Raw genomic sequence first — 21760 nt, 5'->3', positions numbered from 1 at the left:
AAAGAACAAAAATGGGCGCGCTAAAGCCTGTCTCCGTCTTGGTACCTCATGGTCAATATCAGTAAGAGCTGTGGTCCACCGGTGCCAGACTCAGGAATGCGTACCGCTCATCGTAGCCAGATAAAGGTTAAAAGAAGCGGCCAATGCCATGTGTAGTCGCTTTTCAACTTTCCCGCTCTCAACTCTGGTGGCGTGGGATGAAAGTCTACGGCCGTCCACAGTGAGCAATAAATGGTTCACATTTGTCATTAATTTTCTCAACCAGAGTACACCCTTTGCATTGGAAATAGAATTTGAATCAAGAAATGCAGATGTTCCGGTCTGAATTCCTTCGACCATCATCATAATTACCTGGGCAGGCTGCCTGGATTTTGGTGAGAAGTGAGGCAATATTGGGATATTGGGATTCTGGGTTTATGTATCACATGACAGGCTGTTGCTCTGGAAGATGGGAAGGCGTGCAAGCCTCCCGGCATCATCAACCTAATATAGCTGATTCCAATAACCATTCTCATGCATTGTATTTGGCCTCTGTGAGTCTCAGGTTTATCAACAGGGGTGTGAACAGGGGATTGGAATTATAACATAGTTAACCTTACCAGTTTGGCTCAGTGTATTTACTTCTGTAAATTCCTGAGTCAACATTTTCCACCCATATATTAGCCATAATCCCGATCGTCCCCTAACCTAGCTCTTATGGTGCTCGCTGACCTACCAGCCTGGTGGCTTCTTTTCACAATGTCCCTCGTTCGAATCCCCTCCGGGGTACTTGCTTTTGATCGCTTCAGTGAAGTCCAACATTTGGGCATTTTAAACTCCAATAGGACTCATTTTGATGGGCAAAATTTAACAGAAGTCGGGGGTCAGAGCAAAGAAGAAGATAACACATGGTGTGTTGCAAGATACGGTACTGACCCCATTAGTTTGCAAGCAGCTCTGGATTGGGCCTGTGGCCCTGGTTATGCAGATTGTGGCCCTATACAACCTGGTGGGTCTTGCTATGCGCCCAATACTTTATTCGCCCATGCCTCATTTGCATTCAACAGGTATTATCAAAAAAACATGAAGGCACCGGGGTCCTGTGATTTCCAGGGTGCTGCAATGGTAATAGATGTCAGCCCAAGTAAGCCCAATAATATTAATATTCCCCCTTCCCCAATCTGCAACTCCAATGTAAAAAAAATGGAATGTATGTTCATTTTATTGTATAGTTTGTTTGTTGTTTGAGCAGTTGATTTTTCTGCAGGCTTCTTCTAAAATGCTTGTGCTTCTGTCACTGGCCACGCAGGTTATCCTGGCTGCTTCTACGCATTCAGGTAAATTCCTGCGCTCAAGTTTTACTGATATAAACCATTTAGCGTTCTCTGTCAAGGTACAGAGTACTTCACTGGAATGGCTCCTGTAATTCTGCATGCATGACAGTATATTTTGCAACCCAAGAACAACTTGTTTTATGGTGCAAAATAATGTGTTCAGTATTTTGTTGTGTTTTTCAAGGTCTGGGCAAGAAGTTGCTGATGTGAGTGGAAGGCCAGAAAAGAAATCCTGCACTTCTGCGCTCGCGCTGCCTTTGTTTCTATGGTTGTCTCTTATTATCACTCTTCTTGTGCCTTAGGAGACTAGACTTCCATGAATACAACCTGGTTGCAGATTTTATGCTAAATTTGTTACAAGCAGTTGGCAAAACAACCTGGTTAAGATGTTATGGTAAATCTGTTGGCTAGCAAGTGTGGTATCTTGGAAATACTGGCTCGCTAAAATTTTGATTGTGATTATCAGGCTATTATACCAATGAGCTGATAAAATTTGGAAGGATATGAATACTGTAAAATATTAGGCTTGATTTTCTTCTTGTAGTTTGGCTTATACATGAGTCGAGCATGCCCAAGGCAAGGCTTAAATTCAAATGAATTGCACTGTAACTTTAAATATTGTACTTTTTCCGTCCTTTTACCTCTACAACTTTTGATGTATTTTAAATGACAGTAGCAGTTCTCTGTTCTCGTCAACTTTGCAAAATTATAAATCAGTCATAATTCAGAATGGTTTTAGAAGACAATGCAAACAACAATATTCTGGGCACATTATGAATTTAATTTTTGTGAGCACTTATCCTTATAAAAGTGAAGGGCCTTGAATCAGGGATCAGTGCAAAATATTTACACTGGATTTCAGGAAATGATATCTCATTTTTCACAACTTTTTAATACCAGGTAAGAAATGGGGAGCCAAAATCTTATTTGAGGTGAGCCAGAAAGTTATTGAAGTGTTATGAATTTTTTCCTATGTTGTGAATAATATAAAATTGCAATGAATTTATAAATATGTTTGAATGGGATAGATACATTTCAATGGTTATAGCCTACTGGTAAAAAACCCTTAGAGTAGGAATGAGTTGATCACTTCACTAATTGGTTTTAAAAAGCAATTCAACTTTTTTACTTGGATCGCGAATGAGTTGATCACTTCACTAATTGGTTTTAAAAAGCAATTCAACTTTTTTACTTGGACTGTGAATGAGTTGATCACTTTATTAATTGGTTTTAAAAAACAATTCAACTTTTCTACCCTGTATAAAAAGTAAAAGATAAAAGATTCTGCATACATGTTATTGGAAGTATGGATAAATGTTGTTAAGAGAATAGACATGGTGTATCAAAACTTTTAATAAGATATAACTTTTAATATATAACTTGTAAATTTTATTATTATTATGCCAAATTTTTATTAAAAATGAATTATTGGTTGCAAATTTTTTATATTTTATTATTAAAATTTATATTTAAAAAAAATTAAAATAAATGTTTTTTATGATGTTGTTTTCAATTATATTTTTTTTTATATATATATATAAATTTTATTTTTATTTATAAACTTAATTTAATTTATTTTTTATTATGTAAAAAGTTAATTTAAAAATAAGCTATTTATTATTAGTATTATAAATTAAATCCCTTCACTAATTAGTTTTGAAAACAATTTAACCTTTATATTATTTTTAATTAAATTTTTTAATATTTGTGATATTATTTTTAATTAAAATTTTTAATAGTTGTGTGTTTAGTTTGGAGGAGATATACCTATTAGTTTAGAAAAGCAATTTAATTTTTGTATTATTTTTAATTAAAATTTTTAATATCTTTGTGTTTAGTTTGGAGGAGATATAATATTTATTCATAAAACAATAATTTGGAAGAGATATATTTTTTGTAAAATGAAACAATGTTATTTTGGTTTGAAACGTGTAGGCTTAAATTTATCAATGTGATTTTTTCCAAAATTGTTTTCAAACAAAAAAATGTTATTCATATTATATTAAAAAATTAAATTAAAAAACTATAAAACATATTAGAAAAAGTTATTGGGTATTTAAAAAAATGTGAAGTTTTATTATTAAGGTTTTAAAAAATTAAAAATAATAATGTTTTGTATTATTAAGATTTAATATATATATTCAAATGTGAAATTTATATAAATATAAATAATATTATTAAAAATTAATATAGATTTATTTAAACTTTAGAGTTCCAATTGTTTGGAGGAATCAAATGTCTCTAAATAAAAACCTTTCTACAAGTTTTGCATTCAAAAAAGGTTAGTGACCATAAAATATTTTATAATACACTATTGAATAGATATTATAGTAACAATAAAATGGAGTATCAAATAAATAAAAATAATAAAACATAATGTCAACACAATTAAAAATTAATAACAAGTAAAAGTAACAATAATAATAAATTGATTGAACTCAATTTGTTATATTGCAATCTTGTTTTTATTAATCAAATTAAAACAATTTTTCACAATACATATCATTGTCAAATAAACTTAAATAATAATGATTTATATAAAACATATAATTAATAAACATATACAAACTTAATAAATTTAATTGATATAATTAGAAATAAAATTATTTTTAAATATGGAATTGTGAAATATATAAATATAAATAATAGTTATAAATTAATATCCATTTTATCATTTCAGGTACTGAAATAAATAAGGATAAATCGAGCACCTTTATCTTCAACTCACCTGAAATGGTTAAAACCCACCTGACAAGAACTTTGGGGTTCAGGAAGGGAGAGCTACCCACCAAGTACCTAGGAACCATGCTCGATATAAGTTCGCTAAGGATAGCTAACTGGTAGCGCATTTTAGAGAAACTTAAGAGCAGATTAGAAAACTGGTCCTTTAGGACTCTGAATATAGCAGCTAGATTAGTGCTTCTTAAATCGACACTGCAATCAATCCCAATCTATCCCCTATCGGTTATGGCAGTTCCGAAAGGAGTCTGTGCCAAAATGATTGAAATCTACAGGAAATTCCTATGGGGAGGACCAAAATAGTAGAAGAAATGGGCCCTAAGTTCATGGAACAGCTTAACAAAAACAAAGGAGGAAGGGGGGTTAGGGCTAAGAGATCCATTGATTTTAAATCAAGTCCTAGTGGCGAAACTTTGGTGGCGGTGGATGAATGGAGGCAAAGATTTATGGAAGGAAATATGGACACTAAAATATAACATGCCCACAACAGCGGAAGAAATTATGAGAAAGGAAGAGATGCCAAAAGGATCTACGATATGGGAACTGGCGAGCCAGAACAGAGACATCATAAATTGACATGCTTTTTGGGAAATAAGAAATGGAAGGACAACAAAATTCTGGGAGGAAACCTGACAACAGAGGGGAAAAATGGTGGAAATTCAGGGGTTGCAAAACATTTATAGGGAAGCCAAGGCCAAAGGCTTAATCCATGTCAAAGACTACTGGAAGGAAGGAGGAGAAAATGAGATGTGGAGGGAATGGATAAGACCTGAAGAATGGGATAACAACATCGATGAAGAGCTAAAAGCCAGGATAATAAAGGAGATGGACTCAAGAAGGATTAAAAACAGAGATGGACCAGATATCCTTAGATGAGGCGGAACCACAAAAGGCACCTTCACAGTCAAAGAAGCATATATCATAAAGGCCAAGCAAGCACAGGAGGACTGAACACAAGAATGGAAACAATTATGGAAGAATAGGTGGTGGCCAAAGGTCACCATATTTGTCTGGTTAGTGGGCAGAAGACGCATACTTACATGGGATCAAATCCAGAAAAGAGGGTTCGTAAGACCACCAAGATGTAGCTTATGTAGACAAAATGTCGAAGATCAGGAACATATCTTAAACCGTCGTTCGGTAGCCCAACACCAATGGGAAGAGACTAGAAGCCTCTTTGGAAAGTCGAACCGAAATCCCCTGGACATAGTTCAAACTCTATTCCAATGGGGGAAGGGACAATTTCAAAGCCCGGTGGTCAGAAGAGCATGGAGCCTGGTAATGGGTTTCAACATATGGAACATCTGAAAAGAGAGAAATAGAAGGATTTTTCAAGGTAAGACCACCACCCCTGAGGACTTATGGAAAAGAACTAAAAACCTAATACGAGAAACAATTCTATCGGAAGCGTGGGATCAGGAAGATTGGAGAACCTCGGAGGAAGAGAGCTGTATTTTAAGAAAGCTAAACTTGGAACCTAGGATGGTTCACCCTCATCAACAAAAAACACAAGGTATAAAAAACCAAAGCCCAGCTGTGTTCATTCGCCCTCAGGACGGTTTCATCAAACTTAATTTTGATGGAGCATCAAAAGGAAATCCGAGACTTGCTAGATATGGCGAGGTCTTTAGAGATAGCCAAGGCCAAACCAGATGGATCTATGCAGACAGAGGAGGTATAATGAGTAACAACGAAGCCGAGTTCATGGCGGCATATCAAGGAATCAGGATCGCAATAAGAAATGGATATATGAAATTAGAAATAGAAGGTGACTCAAATTTGGTAATAGAGACAATCAGAAAACTAAATCATGGCAAGTTATGGGAACAAGTGGCTAAGAGCTGGAGGACGGCGGGTCTCATCCAGGACTTAGAAGAATCAATGAAACGTATTGAGTATAAGGTCATTCATCATGTAAGAAGAGAAGGCAATAGACCAGCAGACTACCTGGAAAACTAGGGATGCAACGAACCGGATGGAAAAGTAGATACCATATGGACATCCCAGCTGGCCACGACAAGATGGGAAAACCTAAACCGAATCACCAAACAAGATAATAATGATACAATACAACCATGATCATGCTAACACACATACCCCGATCAGGGTGGAGAAAGATGGACAACATAAGGCCGTGATGGGATGTAGTATAGGGCAGTACACGCCACACATCAAAGCTATCATTATTAGGCTAGCAGCGACGGCATGCAGAGGAGAACGCATACCAAGACAAGAAACATGTATAATTATGAAAATGGCAGGGGAGAAGATCGGCGGCGATTATCTGGTGAAACAAGGGTTAGGTGGCGGTATTCATTCAAGAGCAGGAGCAAGAAGAAAGACAGATAATTTGAAGACCGGAAAGGTGGCGAAGAGCGAAGCAGGTTGGTAGAGAGACTTGGGGCACTGACTTAAATGAAAGCAAGATGATATGGCAGAGGGAGGAAGGAAGGAAAGGCAGGTGAAGGAGGGGGAAGGGAGGAATACATGGAGGGAGCAGGAACGAACAACGGAAGAAGAAGGAGATTGCAGAGAAAGGGAAATGGAGATAGGGAAGGAGGAATGCAGGGCGAGGGTGACTTTCGAAGTAGGGCAAAGCAGCAGGAGTAACAATAGGGGCAGACTTACGAGAAGAGGAAAAGGCAGGAGGCGAAGGGGTCGAGGAAGAACATGTCAGGCGGACCATTGCGAGACTGAGATTCCGGCCTTGAACCAGCAAAAACGAGGTCGACGATCCACAGAGCAGGTTGCTTAGGAAGCGGAGAAAGCATATGTCAAAGGCACCAACGAAGATATCAGAAGGATAATAGATGCTCTGGAAAACAAAGTTCTGGAAGAACCCTCTGATCCAGAAATGGAGGAATGGAACACCCTCATTCCGGATCCTGGGAATACAAGAGGGCGCCTAACGTTATATAAATAGGCATTACACATGTATTGGGTTATGAAACATCTGTTAGCCAGAGCAATGGAGCAGGTCGCTGTAGAGATAACAGAGATAGCTCAAGGTCTGCCAGATATGACTAAGGAGATGACCAATCTACAGCTCATGATACGGAAGCAGGATAGCAAAATGGAGGAAATCTGCGGCATGTTGAAGGAATTAACCAAGGCGAAGCGTGAAGAGGAAATCAAGCAAGAAATCATGGTAGACTGAATGTTTTGCTCTGTTATTTTTTGAATTTTTTGATAAACATTAGAGAACCAGCCAGTATGGTAGTTTATGTTATGTATTCGAGACTAGGCATTAAGAGACAGAATGTAGATAGGATGCTGCTATAGTTTTAAACATGTTGTTTTTCAAGCTAAGATGGCAAGTAGACATTCTCAAACTATGGGTGACCAACAGACCCGGTTTCCCTACGGGGCGGGTTGAGGTCACCTGCGAATGTATATTTTATTTTTGCTGTATATAATAGAAAAGGTCATACCGTAGCTTACAAAAAAAAAATATCCATTTTATCATATAAATTAAAATAATGATCCATATTCACTTTAATGGAATGTTGGAACATGTATACAAAAAAAGAGTGAAGACTTCTCACTTGGCTGCCATCCCAGTGATTAAATAGAAAGCTAATTATCCCATGCAATCACATATTTTTATTATTATTACTATATAAAACATTAAACTAGAAATTGGCTGGACCATAACTTATCCCTAACATTGTTAGAGTTGCCCTATTGTTTTCTAAAGACTAAGAGTTTCCCTATTGTTTTCTAAAGACTTCATTACAACACTAGGCCACTTGTGGGATATTTCTTACATTGCATCCCGAATTGTGTTATGCTTGTGAAGGCTTAAGCCCCCTTGGTCGAGATTTCCAATGTTCTTCCATTACAGTTGATTGGATTCTTTGCATAGTTCAAATGCCCATGAGTGTGAATGTGGTTGGTAAGAGCAATGGTTGGTGGGAGGGCCAATGAGTGTGAATTTGGTTGGTAAGATTCCATTGTGATCTTCTGGAATGCATTTACACCAACACTGTTTGTAAACTTATTAAATTTCTAATACTTTTTAGTATTACTATTATAATGTTATGGTTTTGGTTTAGGAAATTGGTCTTCTTATCCTAACTAGAGGCTTTCATATGTTGTTATTTGTGGGGACAGTATTTGGCTCTTCTTTAGTTTAAGAAGGACCTTTTGCTGTCATATGCAGTGCCATACTCATTTTCACATTTTTTATAAACTTTATAGAGGTTAAGAACATGTATTTATTCATAAAAAGTTACTGTTCAAATTTAGAGGGGTAGAGTATGGACACCTCCACTGAAATCCTTTCAATTGCAATTTGGTGTTTGTTGTAACTTTAATATTAGATTATTATTATTATTTATAAAATTTTGAAATATACATTTTTTCTTATTATATCCAAAAAATAACTCAGTGACATAATCAATACAATAATTAAATTAATTAAAAAATATTTTATATCAAAATAGATTTGTTACTTATAACTTATAATAATATTATTTAAGTAAATACATCTTATACACCACCGATTTGGTGTACATCTTTACCATTTTAAAATTAGATTATATATATATATATATATATATCTAATTTTGATATTATTATTCTCTTTTACCTGGTTTTAAATCTTGGGAGATCTATTGAGTGACATCTTTACTCTGTGTGATAAGGCTCAAAGAGTAAGCTCTCATGCGAGTCTAGACTTTTACTAAGTCATAAATTCCTAGTATATTTAGCTTAAAATTATTAGATATACTCTAACGTCATAGTGACAATTTCTAAATTTCATCTTAAACTTAACCAATATTAATCTAATTAATTATTAATTCACTATAATAATGTTTTTTTAATATAAATATTAAAACTTTTATAAAAACACAAATATTATTAATTATTAAACTCACTCAAATTCTATTATTAAAAATTCAATTAAATTATATATTCGTTATATGAATATCAATAAAATATTTAATGTTTAATCTCTTTCATATACATTATTTTAGTTGTAAGGAATATGCTTTCCGTATTTTAATTTGTCGTAAGTATTTTTTTATCTTACTTTTCTCTTTTCTAAGGTACATCTCATTTTTTTTTTAATAAAATATTTCATACTTGTATTATGTGTTTTATTTTGAAAGCGCTTTTAAAAAACAGTTCAAGAAAATTTATGAATTTCGGTTATATGCCAATTTAATTTACGTTAATATTGTGTTTGATTTTTAAGTTGGATTGCAAGAAATTTTAATTGTAATGGAATATATATATATATATATATATATATTTTTCCTAATAAATTTTTAAAAACACTTTATTTTTGAAAAATATATAAAATATTATAATTTCTTAAAAATAAAAGTTATATAGTAATTAATATTTGTTGCTTAGCTTAAATATAGTTTAATTAAACTAAAAAATAATAAAGTTTTTTTTAGAATAATTAATAAAATGTTATAATGTTAATGCCATCACCAAAAATTAAGAAATATGATTAATTAATATTGATGATGATGATGGTGGTTAATGTCCACTGAGACCAAACTTTGATTCATCAAACTTAAAAAACAAATTATTTAGTTTGATTTAAGATTTTATTCCTATGCTCAAAAATCTTGGAGAGAAGTCCCCTGAGCTCATTATAATTTTGACATCGTAAAAGGCTAGGAAGGTCAGTATTGCGACAAAGATTATAAAACTGATATCTAATGTGGTTGTATGCAGGGCACTCTAAGAGCAAGTGATTTTCATCCTCGATGTTCATATTCTCACAGAGATGGCAGATCCTTTCCATCCATGGTGTTTTAGGAACTGCCCAACAACCCGTTTCACTACTGGTTTCACTATGGAGCTCATGAGAGTTCGTTCTAATCTTGGCTATATTAATTTTCTTTTTTGAGCTAGTTAAAACAGAGAGATACTTTTGATCTTCCAGGGTGAGGTTGATAATCTCCTTATAATATCTTAATTTTCTTTTAGCTTCTAAATCTTTCTCACACCACATTTTTTCCTTGAACTTAGAAGTAACAATATTTTTAATGTTATTAATGTTTTGCAGTACACTTTAATATATATGTTTATTTTATATATACTAAAAAATAATAAAAACAAAGATTTCATCACAAAAATAAAACAACTAATAAAATGTTGTATTATTGAATGCCATCACCAAAAATTAAGAATTATGATTAACTAATATTGTTTTTATTAATATATATAATATTGAATTTATTAAAATATACATTTAATAAAATAATAAGTCATTTTAAATTGAAAATATAGAGAAAAAATTATAATTCATGAAAATAGAAAAAAAAATAAAAAAAAACAAAAAAAAATAGTAAATCAAGAGTTTATAATAAAACTTAGCCAATCACAATACAAATAAAATAAAAAATAAAAATTTTTCTCAATGTTATTTATAAATAAACATAAAATTTTAAAATGAAAAACAAACTAATAAACCATAAAAAAGATTAAATACATAATATAGGTATAATAACTAAATAAATATTCTCACTTTACAATTTCTTAAAAATAACTATTAAATAGCTCTAACCTAACAATTTCATTTAAAAATAATTGGAAAAATAACAACTCTTTGCGACATCATTTATCTCCCAACATGGAATGTGGTGAAATAACTCTACCCTGGCATTTTCTTTTAAAACTAATTAGTAAAATATCTGTACTCTTTGTGACATCATTTATCTCCAAACATGGAACGAGGTAATATGCAAGATTTGTAAATCCCTCTCCAACCACAAAAGTAAAATTATTTAATGACTATTTTTTTAAACAAAGTTAAAACAAAATTTATGGATCTCTTTTCAGATGGTTCAATTGGCACAAAGAATGAGCCATACCGTATAGTGTTTTCATTATGATTTTTCTCTACGAAAAGGCCTTGGGTTTTGTCGCGTTAAAATGACGACTCAATTTTCCATTTGGTGATTTTTGGATTAAACTATTTCTTAAATCCAAACTATTACTTTTTCGAAAATAGAGATCCATCTTGAAGAAAATAATCCGAAGGATCAAAAATTCTTTTCATGCTTTCAAACTTCTCATGAGGCTCATGCATCCTTTTTTTTTTTCCTACTCATCAATGCCAACTATTTTTGTTGAGAAGCTAATTTATCAATTACAATAAAATTCTTTTTTTTTTTCATAGAAAAAAAGCTATATGTATTATATGAGAGATATAAGAACTGATGATACATACTATTTCTGATTATGCAGAACAGAGCTATGATCCCATAAGGATATGAGGAAATAAAAGCCTATAATCTATAGAACTATATAATGTCGTGATATCTAAACTGATAATTTCTGATATCAAAAACTCAAAAAATATATGAGATTGTCTTATGTGTAAAGCATTAAAGGTCTGGAAGGGAAAAATCAGATATCTGATAATGGGAGTCATCAGATACAATCTCGAGATGCCAATATTCAGAAGTAGAAGAAAGACCCTTTTTTGAAAGATTGTCTGCCGTAATGTTTTCGTCCCTATTGATGTGCTGAATAGAGCAATTCTCCAGGCAGGTCCAGTAGTAGTGTATCCTATCTCTCCATCGAGACAGATGTTGAGCCAGAATGAAGTTTTTTTGATTTACTGAATCAACCCATAGCTTTGAATCACCATAAAAAGCCACTTGTTGAATGTCTAGGAATATACAAAATTTTAAAAGACCTGAGAGAGCCATGGCTTCAGCCAGATTATTGGATCCCTGACCCCCATGCCAGAAATCAGAGAAGTGAGAGTTAGCAGATATCTTTAAGTGGAAACCACATCCACATTGGCCCTTTTGAGCTACCCCGTCGAAAAAAGCTGATGGCTGATGAAGATGAGCTATAGAAAACCTGGCTGGGGATGTGTTTGAATTCTGCACTTTCTTTTGTGGGAGCGAGTCTACATAAGCAGAGATTAAATCAAAAACTTTAGTTGGGGAATAATTGGAATGGTTAAAGATACAAGAGTTACGCCATTTCCAAATAAACCATATGGATATGATGCATATTCTACGCTATAAAATCTGTTTCTTGCTGCAATCAACGAGCCACTCCTGAATTGAAACCTGCATATCAAGTTTGAAGCCATAGGCTCTTTCTAAATCTTGCCAAATTTGAAGTGAATGCTTGCATTTAAGAAAAATGTGAAGGTTCGATTCCGCCTCTTCCCTGCATAAAGAACAAACATTAGGACCAGACCATCCTCTTTTCAATAAGTTTTCCCAAGTCAGATTCCGATTATGGAAAGTGAGCCAAACGAAAAGGACCATCTTCATAGGACAACCATCCTTCCAGAAAATGAGTGGAAAAATCGGGGACCAGGAGAAGTGCTGCCCAATCAGCAGTTGATATATTCCTTTGATTGTTATATTTTCTGAATCACTAGAGATGTCCCAGGATAAAAAGTCCGATTCTCTTGTGCAGGTGAGACCCCCTTTATGTAGTCTACGGATTATGCTGTACCACTGCTGCTCATAATTTTTGGGAATGTTCAGAACCGAAGAATCTTTCCAACGCGGCATAGGACCCTCCCAGGCAGCGATCAATTTATCCCAGAAAAAAATACCGCCTCTATGGAAATGATTAAGAAGAGAGATAGGGATATCAATTACCTCTGATCCGCACCTAAAGAGGTCTTTGCCTATAATGATTTTATTGCCCTTTTGAAAATGCCATATCAGATGCTCCAGAACGATAGCCTCAGCTTTCCGAAAGCTACGCCAAATGGGAGATCCATATGATACGCCTATTTTGCCTCTACGATACCATACATGAAAATCCTTATTGGCAAGATATTTAGATTTAATCAGCTGGCTCCACAGACCATCCCCTTGAATAGCTCTCCATAACGATTTGCATAGGAGGGCTCTGCCGAAGATTCTCAGATTTAATAAACCCCATCCACCCAATGACTTAGGAATAGAGATGCCAGAGAGCTTTATAAGGTGATATTTATGCTTTTCTGCGCGACCCCCCCATATGAAATTTGCAGACAAACTGTTCATGCTGTTGATAATGCTCGCTGGTAGGTGAAAAAGGTGAGCCCAATAAACAAACAATTGATTTAGTATAGATTGAACTAAAACAATTCTCCCAGCCAATGAAAGACAACGAAATTCCCATCCCGAGATTCTCCTATAGAATCTGTCCACCAGCCAGGACCAATCGGCTCTGGAATAGCCAGTCGCTTTGATTCGGAAGCCCAGATATTTAATGCCATTGCTGATATGGAAAGCTTTAACACCAAAAAGATCAGATAGCCAAGCTACATCATCCAACTTTAGATCAGAATGGATTATAGTTGATTTGTCCAGATTTACCTGAAGTCCCGTGGCCCTTTGAAATTTATTCAAAATCATATGAAGATGCATCCAAGTAGACCTGCAAAACATGGCAAATAATAATATGTCGTCTACGAATAAATTATGAGACAGAGATATGTCCCTGCAAATTTTGAGAGGATACCATGCTTTCTCTTCAACTGCCTTATGGATGTGTAAACTGAGGGAGTCAATGGCCAAAATAAATAATAATGGGGACAGAGCACATCCTTGGCGAAGCCCCCTCTCAGCACTGAAGAAGGGAGTCAGAAAGCCATTTATGATTATAGCGTAATCCACAGGATCGATACACGCCATGATCCACTTAATCATGTTGCTCTTCAGCCCAATTTTAGCCAATAAACACTTGATTTAGGCCCAATCAATACAATCATATGCTTTCCTCAGGTCAACTTTAAGTAAGACCGCTTCACTTTTCTTGGCGTGTATAGAAAATAATGCCTCCTGAGTTACAGCTGCTGCATCATGGATGCTCCAACCCTTAAGAAAACCAAACTGTTCCTTTGATATTGTATCTGATAATTTACCTTTCAGCCTTTGAGTGATGATCTTTGACATTATTTTGAAGGTGGTGTTGCATAAAGAGATAGGCCGAATACGCCTTATCTTATTTTCAGAAGTTGAAATCGTAGTGATGGTATGCCCAAAAATAAAGCACCAGGGCCAGATGGGTTCACTTCGTATTTTTATCAAAGCATGATGGTCTTTTCTTGGATACAAGATATTTGAATTAGTAGAGGAATCCTCACAAACACAACCAATATGGAAGGGACTCAATCTGACTTTTATTACTTTAGTGCCTAACGTCGATAGTTCAGAGGATCCTAGCAATTTTTGCCCCATATCCTTATGCAATGTTATATATAAAGTGATATCTACTGTCATGGTACACCATTTAAAACCTTTGCTTTTCATTCTTATTTCACCAGAACAAACTGGGTTTGTGGAAGGACGACATATTATAGAGGATATTTTTATAGCCTAAGAAATTATCCATTCGCTTCGAACTCTAAAGAAACCAAGTATGTTGATTAAATTGGACCTATCTAAAGCATATGACTGTCTCAATTGGGACTATTTGCTTCAGGTTCTTGATGCCTTTGGTTTTTCTTAGCATTGGATCTCTTAGATATTTTCACTCATATCTTCACCTTTTTTCTCCATCCTAGTTAGTGCATCCCCATCTTCTACTTTCAACTCGTCTCAAGGATTGCATCAAGGTGATCCTTTATCCCCCTTTTTGTTCATTCTGGCTATGAATGGCTTTGGAAGTTTTTTATTATGGTCTTGATTATAGGGTTCTATCAAAGGTCTAAAGCTATATGGGTAGGATTTGTTGACCACAAATCAAGAATATGTTGATGATATCTGTTTGTTTGGAACACCCACTCTTCGCGAAATGAAAGGCATCCAAGCGGTCTTTCAAACCTTTGTAGCTGCCTCTAGCACTATTATTAATAAAGAGAAAACGAGCATATTTTTCTTTAACTGTAAAGAATCTATTCAGACCCACTTAACTTGTGTTCTGGAATTTCGTAGAGGCCAGTTCCCAACTAAGTATTTGGGAGTTCCACTAGTGTTATATCCAAATTGAATTGCGTGTTGGAAAGACTTGTTGACCAAACTATCTACCGAGGTTCAAAATTGGACTTCTAGAGCTCTAAATTTGGCACACAGGTTGGTTTTTACAAAGTCAGCTTTGGAGGCTATCCTGTGTATCAATTAGCGGCTATGCCACTTCCAAAAATTGTTGGATGCCAACTTAGATATTTGTGGGGTGATTTTCTTTGGCAAGGCTCAAACAAAGCCAACCGTTGGTCGTTAGTGGGTTGGGAGAAACTTGTATTACCTAAACTCTCAGGAGTTTTAGGTTTACATGGCCCATACATCATGAGCATCACATTTGGAGCCAAATTATGATGGTAGTGGGTGAAAGGAGGTAGCGAACTACGGAAACAAAATATGGACACAAAAGTATGTTCCTTTGATGAAAAAGGAGGAGAGCCTACGTTTTGATTTGAACTTTGGAGGATCTTTCCTATGGAAATGAACTCAAAATTTTAAAACTTTGGTGCGACAAAATGCACTTTGGGAAATTAAAGGAGGGGACAAAGCCAATTTTTGGGAGGATGCTTGGAAACAGATGCCACGTTTGAATGAAAATGAAAACCTTAAGGAGATAATACCTTTTTTAGAACATTTGGGAGTGGTCCATGTGTTTGATTACTGGAAACATTGGGTCAATCCCTCTTTTTGGAGGCTTTGGAAGCATAAAAATAATTGGCCTTAATCCTCACAATGTCTTCCATGGGAATCTCTGTCCCAGGGATTATGACAAAGGATGATTAGATACTCTACTAGCGCATATATTTTGAGATGGGGTAAACTCCTGCGTGGTTCTTTCTCAGTAAATTCTTTCTCTATTGTAGTGGGTTATTTACAGTTGGAAAGAACGAGAACTTGATGATGGATCTAGTCTAGAATATGGTGGCCGAAAATTTTGACCTTTTTATGGCTAATTGCATGGAATCGTCTGCTTACATGGGATAAAATAAGAAAGAAAGGCTTTGAGGACTTTCTCTTCGCTTTCTTTGTTGGCATGCAAAGGAAACAACATACCACCTCCTCCTTTCATGTGTTTTTGCATCAGATGTATGGGAGCTTCTTTTTACTCTTTTTGGCCACCCTAGACCAAACCATCATAATCTCAACTTTGTAGTGAATCAATGGTCCAATATTAAGTTAACAATCCAATCATTAGTAGACCATGGAGTATCGTCTTTGGTTTTATATTATGGCACTTATGGAAGGAGCACAATAACACGAATTTTAGGCAGAAAGAACGAAATTCTCGACTGCTCAAGGATCTATTTTTCTCAAACTTAAGAGAGAAAATTATTATATTGCAATGGTCCTTGGCTGATTGGGATATGGATGAGACTGAGGCTATGATTCTATAGAACCTCCAACTAGAAAAACCAATGTTCCCTTGTCCTATTAAGTCTATCGAAAACTAATATTTAAGTGCAGACTCACGTTATAAGTTCCTCCACCAAATTTTGTCAAATTGAGTTTTGACAATGTCTCCAAGGGAAACCTGTGTCCTGTGGGGTTTTGCGGCATTTTTAGGGATGAAAAATTTGTCGTTGTATGAGTTTATGCAATAGATTCCTGGTATCAAAAGCAACAACTTGACAAAGTTCTTGGCTTTAGAGAAAGGTATTAGAAAATAGTAATACTGAGAGGGTGGGGTGAATCAGTATTACGAAAATATAAAAATTATTTATGCAAATAAAACTTATTTAGAAATTCACTTTAGAAAGATATAAGAAGATCATGCACATGAAAAATACAAACAATAATCACATGTAGACACTTGAATTTTAGGTGGAAAAACCCCTCTCTAGGGAAAAAACCACTGAATTGTTTGCTCCTTCTTCTTTATTATATATTACTTCAAAATATTCTCATTTACATTACATCAACTGAACACCACTAGAAATGGAGCACCCACCCCTTGAATGAAATGAGAAATGTTGTCCACAAAAAACTTCCAGCACCCACTCCTACAATAGAAAATCAACATGCACTTAGCTTGAAGCCCCCACTCCAAGTACAAACAATTATGCTACAAGAAAATATGATTCAAAATTGAAAATATGGCTGCATAAACAAAATTAGCAACAAATAAGCACACTCATGCAGTGACAATTTCACACTCCAAATGACAGAACAATTCTCTCCACACACACTCTCTAAACTAATCTTCAAATTTTTGCACACAACTCTGAAATTTTTTTGAAGAATAATTTATGAAGAGCACACACTGCAATACTGAAGCTCTGAACTCACTGCTACAATAACTGGTTTTTGAACTTTCTCTACATGCACACTCACTCACTCACACTGCTAGAGAACCAACCAAATGAGAAACCAACAATGTAAACTTTGAAACAGGAAATATAAACTCAAAAGGGGAACTTTCGCCAAAAAACCCTGAAAAAACATAAAAAACAGTGCTAAAAACGAAAAGTGTGTATACTAGAAGGATGGTTTTTTTTTAGGGTCAATTTTGAACATGTTTTAAAAATGGCAGTGGAAACAAATTTTTCGTGCAAAAGACACCCTCAAAACGAGAAGTGTTGATACTAGTTTTTTTTGTTTGTTTGTTTTGTTTTGTTGTTGTTGTTGTTGTTGTTGTTGTTGTTTTTTTAATATGTCGGGTCAATTTTCAACATTTTTAAAAAATGCTAGTAAAACTGAATTTTTATGTGCAAAAAAACAGTTGTTTATGAGGAAAAAAACACACTAATGTTTTTGGTAGAATAACATTTTTCTTTCCTAAGTATAAATTCAACATTTTTTAATAATGACCATAAAGATAAAATAATGGGATTTGAAATACATTAAAATTCTATTACCCTAGAATCACCTTGCTACCCTCGCGGGCCATTGGGCCGCCATGGTGGGGCAGAGGGCTGCGGATAGCCTCCGCCCCACCCCGGCGGCAGAACAGCCCGCAGGTGTGGCGGGGTGATTATGGGAATCACCCCCAGCCTCCGCCCCACCCCGGTGGCCCAATGACCTACGGGGTGGCAGTGTGATTCTGGGAATCTCCCCGCCACCCCCGCAAGCCGTTGGGCCACCGGGGTGGGGCGGAGGGCTGCGGACAACCTCCGCCCCATCTCGGCGGCCCAATGAACCAAGGGGGTGGCGGGGCGAAGAGCGTCGGGCAGAGGAGCTGCAGGTGTGCACCGGGTGGGCGACACGACCCGACAGGGCTGCACGATAGCCGGACGATGGGGTGCCGATTCTGAACGAAGTGTTGCTTGAGGTAGCCGGTGGGCACCTCCGCCTGGTGAACGGGTGAGGCTGCATGGTGGTGAAAGACGAACTGTGAAAATTGCAGGTTGTTTTAAATTTGTAAAAATTGAAAGATTGTCAGTATTATTCGAGCAGACTATATTCGCAGGGAGTTGCCCCTCCCGAGTTAATATCCGTTGTGCACTCATGGTTAATGATAATGATAATGTGTATATGAATGTAATGTGAAAGTTTCAGTTGTGTTAAATAAAATATTGTACTTAGAATATTGGAAAATAAACTAAGTATAGAAAGTATCAGAGCTCTGTATTCTATGGGCTTTGGTGATTTAGATTGAAGAAGAAAAACTTGACAAGTGATTCAGGTTTGCAGGTGATTTTGGTTGGAGTTTCAGGTTTGAAGTTTGATCACTGTTGAAGGTAAAGCAGGTAACAAATACTTGTCGAACAATTGAAGATGGTCAAAGGGACATTTCAAAATCTAAAAAACATGAGTGATTGTTGGAAAGAAAAAACGCAGAAACGTTATGAAGCTGTTGTGCGAAGGTATGAACCTTTGATGCATGTTGGGAGAAACATAGTAGATTTGTGGGAAGACTTGAACAATCTTCATGTGGGAACTGATAAGCTCAAGGGACTTGATGAAGAGATCCAACAGGGTGATCTTATACTCCTAGAACTCATGGATGAAAGAGTTCGGTTGAGGGAGAAAAGCACCATTGCGGAAGCAGAAGTCAAGAAGCTTGAGGATGGGATAGATAGGGACTTTCTTAGTAGAAAGACCGTTGTGATAGAGTAGGATGACCTCAATTACATTGACAAACTTGGGGACTACCACCGAGAGACAATTAGGCAGATGTTTGGAGGCTTAGTTCACTACAAACAGCCTCCGCCCGACCTTAGCTACAGAACAGGGTAACAATCGAAGGCCGCAAGTTGAACGAAGAACCACAGGTGGGCCAAAGTGCTCGGGTAATGCTGAACGGGCAGGTCGGGTCGGTGAACAGGCGAGCTGGGTAGGCGGACGAAGGCGCAGGCTGAAATGATGGTTAGGCAAGGTGAACGAGATTTCGTTCAAGGGCGTTTGGGTGGATAGGCTGAATGAAATATCGTTCGGGGCATTCAGGCGGACAATCAAACGAAATATTGTTCAGGTGGAGAGCTAAATGAGTTTTCGTTCGAGCGTTCGAGCGGTTAGTTGAACAGGTGGCTAAACGAGTTATTGTTCAGAGCGTTTGGGTGAACGACTGAACGGATGCGGGCGAAGTATCATTCGGGCGATTGAATGTGCGATGGGAGAAATGAGTCAGCGTTTGGTGGACGAAACAGAGGGGCGGTTGTGGTGACTCGGGTGGACAATTCGGGGCGCCTGCGCAAACGTGAACGGCGGTGAGGCGAGTCGGTCGGGAAAGGCGACACGAGTTGGCAGCACAACGAGTTGAACGGTGGTTCGTTCGACAAGTTGGAACGCCACGACGATGGGTGTGTGCGGTTGAACGACGAGCTGCGACATCGGTGAAACATGGACGACGAGTCATGCGAAGGCTCGTGCGATGGGTGAAATGAAGGAGCGTGGGTGAAGAGCTTCGGGGAGACGAGCTGCGGATGTGCGTCAGGTGGGAGACACGACCTGGCAGGGTTGTGCGACAAGCAAACGACGGGGCGCCAATTCTGAATGAAGTGTTGGTTGAGGTAGACGATGGGCACCTCCGCCTGGTGAATAGGTGAGGCTGCACTTTGGTGCAAGCCGAACTGTGAAAATTTGCAAGTTGTTGTAAATTTGTAAAAGTTGAAAAATTGTCATTATTATTCGCTCAGACTCTATTTGCATGGAGTTGTCCCTCCCAAGTTAATATCCACTGTGCACTCATGGTTAATGATAATGATAATGCGTATATGAATGTAATGTGAAAGTTTCCGCTGTGTTAAATAAAAGATTATACTTAGAAGATTGGAAAATAAACTAAGTATAGAAAGTATTAGAGCTCCGTATTTTGCGGGCTTTGGTGATACAGATTGAAGAAGAAAAACTTGACAGGTGATTGAGGTTTGTAGGTGATTTCAGTTGGAGTTTCAGGTTTGAAGGTTGATGACTGTTGAAGGTAAAGCGGGTAACAAATACTTGCCGAACAGATGAATATGGTCGAAGGGACATTTCAAAATCTGAAAAACATGAGCGATTGTTGGAAAGAAGAAATGCGTAATCATTATGAAGTTGTTGTGCGAAGGTGGGAACCTTTGATGCATGTTGGGAGCAACATTGCAGATTTGAGGGAAGAATTGAATGATCTTCATGTGGGAACTGATAAGCTCAAGGGATTTGATGAAGAGATCCAACAGGATGATCTTAAACTCCAAGAACTCATGGATGAAAGAGTTCGGTTGAGGGAGAAAAGAACCATGGTGGAAGTAGAAATCAAGAAGCTTGATGATGGGATAAAAAGGGACTTTCTTGGTAGAAAGACCATTGTGATAGAGCAGGATGAGCTCAATTACTTTGACAGACTTGGAGACTACCATCAAGACAATCAGGCAGATGTTTAGAGGCTTAGTTCACTACGAACAACTGTCTGAAGTGAACTAAGCCTCCATCTTCACTCGACCCCGGCGGCCTAACGACCCAGGGGGGTGATCACCTTGGTGGCCCAACGGTCCACGGGAGTGGCAGGGTGATTCTTCTAGGAATCACCTCGCCACCCCCGCGAGCCATTGGGCCACCGGGGTGGGGTGGAGGGCTGCAAAAAGCCTCTGCCTCACCCCAGATGTTGGGCCGTTGGCTGGGGCGGAGAGCTGCGGATAACGTCTGCCCCACCTCGATGGCTCAACGGCCCGCGAGGGTGGCAGGGTTATTATGGGAATCACTCCGCCACCCTCGCGCGCCGTTGGGTCATCGGGGTGGGTTGGAGGCTATCCGCAGTGGGGGTGGCGGGGTGATTCTCGGAATCACCCTGCCCTCCACCCCACCTTGGCAGCCCAACGGCCCGCGGGGGTGGCGGGGTGATTTCAATAATCGACCCGCCACCCCTGCAGGTCGTTGGGCCACTGGGGTTGTTGTTATTATCAAGCTTCAAGGGGAAAAAAATTCAAGGATGCAGCTTACATGGGAAGACGTTTAAAATGTATATTTGATTAATGTTAAAAAATTCATTTATGTAGAAGTTAATTGAACTTTTACTATTTCATGTCACAAGCAAAAGTCAAATCTTCTTAACCGTGAAGATCAACTATTTATAAATGATTGTGAGTTCATCCATATTGATAGTTGGGCAAAAGATGATAGCTATATGTCTATGATTTTTAATCAGGTAGATGGAAAGAGTCATAACCAAATACTTACTTATGATGATGTTGTGAGAAAACTAACATATGAAGACAAAGAAGCAAAAGGAGAGATAGTTAACATTTATGAAAAACCACAGTTATTGATTAATTATCTTATAGACATATGTTCAAATGAAGGAGATTGGGTTTTGGATTTATTTTCTGGCTCAGGTAAGTTTTATTATATGGAATTGAATTTCAATATGTTATTTCTTAATTTATATGTCATTGTACTAAT

General features: G+C 36.9%; 2 protein-coding genes across 4 annotated transcripts; one reads left to right on the top strand and one right to left on the bottom strand.

Annotated features, from left to right (window-relative positions):
* The first annotated feature begins 241 nt into the window (after positions 1-241).
* LOC149142454 (glucan endo-1,3-beta-glucosidase 1-like) lies at positions 242-1856 on the top strand. 3 transcript variants are annotated; one of them, XM_089449147.1, is made up of 3 exons: positions 245-1104; positions 1289-1316; positions 1498-1856. In XM_089449147.1, the coding sequence occupies exons 1-3, from the start codon at positions 697-699 to the stop codon at positions 1521-1523; spliced, it is 462 nt and encodes a 153-aa protein (XP_089305273.1). In that variant the 5' UTR covers positions 245-696; the 3' UTR covers positions 1524-1856. The 3 variants fall into 3 exon arrangements, with proteins under 3 accessions (XP_089305272.1, XP_089305273.1, XP_089305271.1); XM_089449145.1 differs by having other exon boundaries at positions 248-1123; XM_089449146.1 differs by having other exon boundaries at positions 242-1104; positions 1289-1856.
* A 9548-nt stretch (positions 1857-11404) lies between these two features.
* Positions 11405-13675, bottom strand: LOC149142453 (uncharacterized). Its single transcript, XM_089451486.1, has 4 exons — positions 13503-13675; positions 12501-13418; positions 12104-12206; positions 11405-11755 (listed from the first exon to the last, which is right to left on the bottom strand). The coding sequence occupies exons 1-4, from the start codon at positions 13673-13675 to the stop codon at positions 11405-11407; spliced, it is 1545 nt and encodes a 514-aa protein (XP_089307612.1).
* Positions 13676-21760: the final 8085 nt, after the last annotated feature.

Source organism: Pinus tabuliformis, chromosome X, assembly GCF_031772625.1.
Source record: "Pinus tabuliformis cultivar Carrire ecotype Pingquan chromosome X, CPIR1, whole genome shotgun sequence".
Classification (NCBI taxonomy): domain Eukaryota; kingdom Viridiplantae; phylum Streptophyta; class Pinopsida; order Pinales; family Pinaceae; genus Pinus; species Pinus tabuliformis.
The sequence above is the reverse complement of the archived record's forward strand: the minus strand, read 5'-3'. Positions and strand labels throughout refer to the sequence as shown.

Excerpts from the sequence above, each read along its gene's own strand:
- LOC149142453 (XM_089451486.1), bottom strand. The coding sequence starts at position 13,675 with ATGGCGTGTATCGATCCTGTGGATTACGCTATAATCATAAATGGCTTT. Across the intron at positions 13,419-13,502 it reads GCAGTTGAAGAGAAAGCATG|GTCTACTTGGATGCATCTTC; the intron begins GTATCCTCTCAA and ends CATGTTTTGCAG. Across the intron at positions 12,207-12,500 it reads AAAAATTATGAGCAGCAGTG|GGAAGAGGCGGAATCGAACC; the intron begins GTACAGCATAAT and ends TTCTTTATGCAG.
- LOC149142454 (XM_089449145.1), top strand. The coding sequence starts at position 697 with ATGGTGCTCGCTGACCTACCAGCCTGGTGGCTTCTTTTCACAATGTCC. Across the intron at positions 1,124-1,288 it reads GGTAATAGATGTCAGCCCAA|GTTATCCTGGCTGCTTCTAC; the intron begins GTAAGCCCAATA and ends CTGGCCACGCAG. Across the intron at positions 1,317-1,497 it reads GGCTGCTTCTACGCATTCAG|GTCTGGGCAAGAAGTTGCTG; the intron begins GTAAATTCCTGC and ends GTGTTTTTCAAG.